The sequence below is a fragment of the Sprattus sprattus genome (genome assembly GCF_963457725.1).
Source record: "Sprattus sprattus genome assembly, chromosome: 19".
NCBI classification, from domain to species: Eukaryota; Metazoa; Chordata; class Actinopteri; order Clupeiformes; family Clupeidae; genus Sprattus; species Sprattus sprattus.
In genome coordinates, this window is record NC_137917.1 from 21,831,462 (window position 1) to 21,838,333 (window position 6,872).

Here is a 6,872-nt window from a genome sequence, read left to right on the forward strand (position 1 = left end):
GCGCTCTGCTCTAAGATCTTTGTTGAGAGATGGCCTATTGGTCTTTATGAGAAAACAACATGTTGAGGTGAGGAGACGTCTGTGATGAAAATATACTTATATTGTATTAATAATTATATTTAGGATGTTAAGTGTTCACCACACTGCAATTAGGTGTGCCTCATTTTGCCACACTAGAATAGGAATGGTTAGGTGTGGAATTGTTTGTGGATGAGTGTAAGTAATGATGGCAAAAAAACCGAATTTTTCATAAACTGTATTTCCCTTCTCCAGCTGGCCATATAAAAAATACAGGAAATCACATCTACGTAATTCAGTATTAATACAATTGATAATGTCAATTAATTCATTGTCAAATCATTGTAGTGTGACATTTTTGTCAATAATCGTTGAGAGCAAATGACTCCGCTAGGTGGGAGGGGGGGCCCCAATATCAAATTCTGCTTAGGGCCCCCGAAAGGCTTGGGCCGGCCCTGATAAGCCTTATTACACGCCTGTGGGCTACAGCCCCATAGACATATACATATTTATAGACATGTATACATGTCTATGTACAGCCCTCCCCTGTGTTACTCCACGGCCGAATTAGCGAACAAACCTGCCCAACAAGTCTGCTGCAAAACACATTTGCAAAACGTTAAGAGAACGAGACGGAAAGTGAGCATGAATGGTTCTCGCTCACTAGAAATAATCGTTCGTGAAGACAAATTCGTTCACGAACGACACATCTAAATAATGAACATATGGAGAAGTCATAATACGAATTGGGGGTGTAGTCTATTCTATTCGTTGCAACTCCAAAGAGTTACAAAGTATTTCACATTGATTGAACTATCCATAGACGCAATGTAGATGTATGCAATTAATCTCGATCGTTGGTCTATTTGTTTATTTGATATTAGATATTAGCTTGCCTGAAAGATGTCAAAGTGTGGATGACTAACAATTTTCTGCTCCTTAACACAGATAAAACAGGTTATGATTGGAGGCCCTAAACATTTGAGATTGACACAATCCAGCCATCAACCCACTCGATGCATCTCACTATCACCCAACGCACATTCGATGTATCAACACCCAACGCCCAGTTCTAACATTCTCCACAATTTGTCAAACCAAAGGAAATAAGACAGAAATGTTCAAATCTATGTACAATTTATTTACAAATATTTCAGTTTTACAAAGTATGTCTCAGATGGGAAACATTTTCTCATGATGAAACAGCTAGCATTGGCTTCCTTCAAATAATGGATGCCTTTATTTCAAACAAGAGAGGTAGGTAATGAAATAAACAGGTCATAGTTCACACTTGTGTGTGAATATCAAAATACACCAAAACCTGGGATAGCAACAAGCTTGTAATTATTGCTAATTTGACTGTGACCATCATAAGAGCCTCTATTCTACTAATGGAAAAGAATACCTCGCTCATGGCCTAAATATAACAGGAACATTTACAGTGCGTTCACAAACACAGGCGCCACACTGCCACGATCTGAAAGAGCATACAGGAACCAGAACACGAAACAAGTGACTGTGTGTTTATGGAATGCTAATAGTCACAGTAAGGTTGAGGCTGTTGCTACTTGTAAGGACAGTGAGAACAGCCGTGTTGTATCCAGAACAATTATTGGTTGCTGACACCACTGTTCACAGCTCTGAAGGATCCCAGTTCTGCTCGACTTAAAGTTGTTTTAAAGTGTTTGTTAGTGAGTCCAGGCCTCTGTGCTCTTCTCCTGTTTCACTGATGGGGCCCCCAAGACCTGGCTGGTAGCTGCCGACACGTTCAGTGGGGCCACGTTCAAGCTGGCTAGCACCTCCCTAGCTGTTTTTCCCAGCATGCCTTGCACATCGCAGACAAAGCGGTAGACGTAGCGCTTGCCGGCAGTTTTGTGGATGATGTTCTTGTGATAGTAGTAGCGCAGGCCGCGGCTCAATTTCTCGTAGTTCATTTTGGGTTTGTTCTTGCACTGGCCCCAACGTTTGGCTACCTGTGGTGGACAGAGGTTGGTAGAGAGAGAGTCAAGTTGAGTGAAAAAAACTACTTGAGAGAACAGATATTATTGTGTGTCAATCACCCTTTTCACCTACAAACACGCACAAACACACACACACACACACACACACACACACACACACACAAACACATACACACACACACACACACACACACACACACACATCACAACACAACACATACACTTTTAGCAGGTTTTCTGCAAGAGTAGGCAAACTGACCTCTGCAGGGTCAGACATTTTAAACTCCCAGCCGTCTCCTGTCCAGCAGATGAACGTGCGACAGGCCGAATCCAGGAGGAGCTCCAGTAAAAACTGCCAAAGCTGAATAGGCCCTGAGCCTGAAAAAGAACGAGGAGAAAACATATCTTGTTATTTAAAAGAAGAAAAAGTACACTTAAGTGTGAAATTTCACTACTCTCAAAAGCCGGAGATGGCAAAAGCATGTTGCCTCACCTGGATACGCTGACATTCCTGTCACCTCTCCATCCTTATCCAGTCTTTGTGAGGGTGCACTTCTCCGTTTGAGCACACGAGGGCAGTATTGCTCTGAGGGCTGGGGCTCAGGAGGGGAACCACAAGATGGAGTGTGGCCAGATAAGGGCGGGCCATAACTGGGAGGGGAGTATGCAGTCCAGTACTGTGAGGGCCTCCCTTGAACATCTGTTTCGTACACACCATAGTTCCTCAGTGGGTCACCTGCTTCAGATAGATACACATCCATTAAATTATTATTATGAATTCATATTTCAAATAACTTTGTTGTTATATTATAGTTTGTTACAGTATTAAACAGACACATTTGTCCAAAGCAACTGACAAAACATAAGAGGAACTTAGAATTTTTGTTTTTACAGCTAATTGCATTAGAAATAATGAAATTGCATGTCACATGTTTATTTGCTTCCTCAAACACCAACACAACAGTTTGCTTTTGTGCAATTAACATGTACGAGACTACAGCTCCACAACTAGTCCTGCCTTCCCGGGGCTTACCGAGGTGATCCAGATTGACTGTGCCTGTTGCTCCTCCATGATTTGTCTCCTTTTCAGGGTTGTAGAGACCCGTCACGTTTTTCAAGCCAGGAGTAAAGGACCCATTTTGGGTGGGGGGACACAGAGGTGTGAAGCTTTGGAAGGTTGAGGTGGAGTCCTGGTACCCAGCTTGTGGATGCTCTGAATTGACAGCTTCTGGCGCTATGGAAACAACAGAAACAAAGGATGAGAACTCCAAATATGTCTTTGATGATGAAATCGTCCAGAAGGCTGTAGGATGCTCATAATGCCATGCTAGTAGTGCAGATGAAAACATTCCTGAGTTATTAGAGAAAAAAATGAATACTCACTGTTGGTATATGACGACATCCAGCAACTGAATTCCGGGAAGGCATCTAAGTTGAGTAGGGCCGATCCATTAGAGGTACCTGAGAATGGGCGAAGGAAATACTTTCTCAACAGGAAATTCGGGCAAGATCGTTTTGAGCAACAAGTGAGTGAGAAGTGTTTCAAAAGTGTTTATAAATCATTTATGAAACAGTGCAAGTGGTGTAAGGCGTTGACAGTGGCCTCTACCTTTGGAGTCAAATGTCTGTAGGTCCTTCTGGGGTTCTCCATAGGCCTCCGGGTACTGCATCTGCCCTTGTCCCTTGCTGTCTAATAGAAAGGACAGGTCTTCACCACTGTAGTCTGAGGAGCACATCGAGACAGGGGTTAGTCAAGAAAGAGCACAGGTGTTGGTTTTAGAGCTCTTTTGTCAGCAGATGATAAACAATGGGTTACACCCTTGTCCACAGATATGCTAGCACAGACTATAGCCCTCACAGTCAATCAACAAGAAAAGGATCCCTCCTATAGGCAACCCTATAGGCAACCCTATAAAAGATAGTCTTTTGGTTCAGTGAGTAACCTCCACTCTGTCTATACTGCCTGCTACGTGCTGCTGAGAGATGCTGACAGTGGTCAGGCTGTACCCATTTGTTTAAAAAGGCCCCAAAGTCAATTCCTTTTCAGAGGGCGCTCTCTTCTGTTTAAGCTGTTGGCGACCCACTCCCTCTGTGATTCTGTGCGTTAGTATGGAAGTGGGGAGGAAATGCAGGCGATGGGAGTGCGAGCGAGTGCTGATGAAGGGGGTGGACAGGGGTGCTAAATCTGTTTGGGGAGGAAGTCTGGAGGAAAGGATTAGGAAAAGAGGGAGGGAGCAGAAGAAAAAAAAAACGGGTGTATCTTTAACCTGCCCCCCCCCCCCACCCCCCCCCCCCCCCCCCCCCCTGCTTGAACCAGCACCATTCAGACATTTCCAAATCACTGAACAACACACCCTGACACCCCCATGTTCCTGAGCTGGAGGTTTGAATCTGTGTGGATGAACAAGATGTCAAGGTCCAATTGACAGGGGGTGTCATGGACTGCACTGTTCAGTTGAAGGCCATAGGAAATGTTTTGTACAGAGTCAACGGAAATAAGGCCTAGAATAGTGCAAAACTGGAAATTAGTGGAAAACAACATTTGGCTGTTTCTACTGACTGTGAGTGCTACAAGGACTATAAGCATTTTGACTTTACATCTGACAAATATTTTAGGATAACTACAAAATGGGGCTGCTAACGTTATTGATTAGTGAAAGAAATTGTGGGTTGGATTTCAGGGGAATGGACTTACCATATGATCCAAAATCAAAGCCTGCAGGGACTTCCTGTGTTCTGAAATCTTCAGTATAATATCCAGCTTGGTACATCTCCATCTTCAAATACAAACAAACACAAATGTAAATACATATGTCAGTATACATGTTTAAGTAGATAGATGAATTATATTCTCAATACTTCTCTAACAGTGTTGGATTTGTCTTACTGGTCGAGGCCAACCCAAAACCAAATCAGCCGCCCGGTTTAACCATTCATTTAAGCTTCAATAAGGCCCATATTTCCGAATACTGTTTATTCACTCTGTTTCAAACTCTTTTGTGATATTTACCATAAATTAAATGTATTTTGCAAATTAATAGATTAATCCAAAACCTTAAAAAAGAAGTAAAAAGATCCTACCGTTTGATTTTTGAATTCGCTTGAAGTCTTCCTCGGATATGCCTAATTGCTGTTGCTCGGATGGTCTGATTGAACGCTTTCCACGGAGGAGTGCAGAGGTTTTTATGTGTTGTCTGTTGCTGTCCGAGTTGGCCCCGTTTTAAAGAGGCGGCCGTGCAGGGGCGTTTCCGCCCCCCACCACACCCCACCCCGGGAAGAATGTGCTGTGCTTCGTGACCATTAGTGGCCCAAAACATGTCGCTTAACGGGCCGTGACGTCAGGTAGAAGTCACGAATACCACGCGGGGGAATTGAGTTCATTCATACATACTCATGAAAAAATAGTCAATGAGTCGGCTAGATTATTAGGCCTGCCACAGCCTACAGGATAACACAACGTATAGTGGAATAGTCTTTTATCCTGTCCCATCAAATAGCCTATGTCAAGCACTGTAAAGCACATAATTAAGATCATAAGATAATTACAAATGATCTTATTAAAAATAAGAACAAAATATGAATAAACCAGTGTTTTAATTAGCCTACTATAAAGAGCTCCCATTCACCAAGTACAATTTCTCTACAATGACTTTTGGAATAGAATAGACTGCTGTTTTATTTTGTCAGAGGCGGAAGTAGATTTGTCTAAATCATTTTTTTTACTTTTGAAACTTTTTTGACAGCTTAGAAATGCTACCAATGCACGCTATTAGAATCCGGTGGTCCTTGATTCCATAAACTTCACTCATTGCAAAAGGACTGTTACGCATAATTTTGCCGGCACTGTTGGCGATAAGAGTGGCCTAAGAATCAGCATGTTAAGCAAATGGAGGGCGGGAAACCTTATCAATCAGTTTTTGCTTCATGAACTAATGAGGTTTTGAGTTCAGACTCAGAGTCTATCTTTAAACCATTTACAGAGAACAATAGCCTGTAAAACTGCTCTTAGGGGAGGTCTGAAATCACGGCGTGAGTGGCTTGTGCAGATAAGAGCAAGCCGAGGACCCTGCATAAACAAACACCTCTGGGCCGCTTTCCTCCGCCCTAGAGAAAACATAGGCCTACATCTGGAAAAGTGAGTTCCCAGATCGTGTGAGAGAGACAGGAGTCGTGATTGAGAAGACCGTGTGCTGAATAAGACACAACTAGGGTCAAGTTACACAAGCACCCTGGCGGGTAGCTGGACACAGACCACACTCATTAGAACTCAATGAGGTAGAATTTATGGATCGGGCGGACCTGTCCTGCTGTCGTGAAAGGATGACTTTCCTCCCAAATTGATCCGTTAGGTCTCCCCACAAGTGTGAGAACGTGATTTTTGGAAAACTGTCGTTAGATTTTGACTGATTTTGTAAAACATCAGTTAGCACCAGCTCTTGCACATACCTATTTTTTATTTGAAAGAGTTTTAGTCTACAAGTTTGGCGGTTCTATATTTTCTATTTAAAGTGTCATTTCTGAGGTGATATCATTGTCAGCTTGGAAAATAAGACGCATGTATAGGCAGACAGAACTGGTACAACATAATGTTTTAAATATTGCAATATTATTTTGCTCAAACTGAAAACAAAATTAAATGCCCACATGTAGACTACTTACTGAAAATTACCACACAAAATAATTTATATTTCATTCTTAAAATGAATGGATTGATAACTTTCAACTGGACTTAAAGCACACAAAAAAGGTCAACATCACATTATGTGGCTAAAATGTCAGCACAGAATAAGACTAAAAAAACTAAGACTGAATCTACAATATTTGTCTAAGACATTAAAATTGCAATGTTTCACCAATAGGCGCCAAGCCTCGATGCTTAGTGTGACTTCACTT

At 42.2% G+C, this 6,872-nt stretch overlaps 1 protein-coding gene across 1 annotated transcript; it reads right to left on the minus strand.

The window, feature by feature from the left end:
* Positions 1 to 1,210: 1,210 nt before the first annotated feature.
* etsrp (ETS1-related protein) lies at positions 1,211 to 5,119 on the minus strand. Its single transcript, XM_080858067.1, has 8 exons — positions 5,061 to 5,119; positions 4,675 to 4,756; positions 3,589 to 3,702; positions 3,363 to 3,440; positions 3,013 to 3,213; positions 2,473 to 2,715; positions 2,239 to 2,357; positions 1,211 to 1,991 (listed from the first exon to the last, which is right to left on the minus strand). Exons 2-8 carry the CDS (start codon positions 4,754 to 4,756, stop codon positions 1,707 to 1,709), a joined length of 1,122 nt encoding a protein of 373 aa, XP_080714193.1. The 5' UTR covers positions 5,061 to 5,119; the 3' UTR covers positions 1,211 to 1,706.
* Between the last annotated feature and the right edge of the window lie 1,753 nt (positions 5,120 to 6,872).

What these genes read in the sequence shown, in the direction of transcription:
- etsrp (XM_080858067.1), bottom strand. Translation starts at nt 4,756, where the DNA reads ATGGAGATGTACCAAGCTGGATATTATACTGAAGATTTCAGAACACAG. An exon ending in CTTTGATTTTGGATCATATG is followed by an intron (nt 3,703 to 4,674) that starts GTAAGTCCATTC and finishes TGTGCTCCTCAG; the next exon opens with ACTACAGTGGTGAAGACCTG. An exon ending in AGGAATGTCAGCGTATCCAG is followed by an intron (nt 2,358 to 2,472) that starts GTGAGGCAACAT and finishes GTTCTTTTTCAG; the next exon opens with GCTCAGGGCCTATTCAGCTT.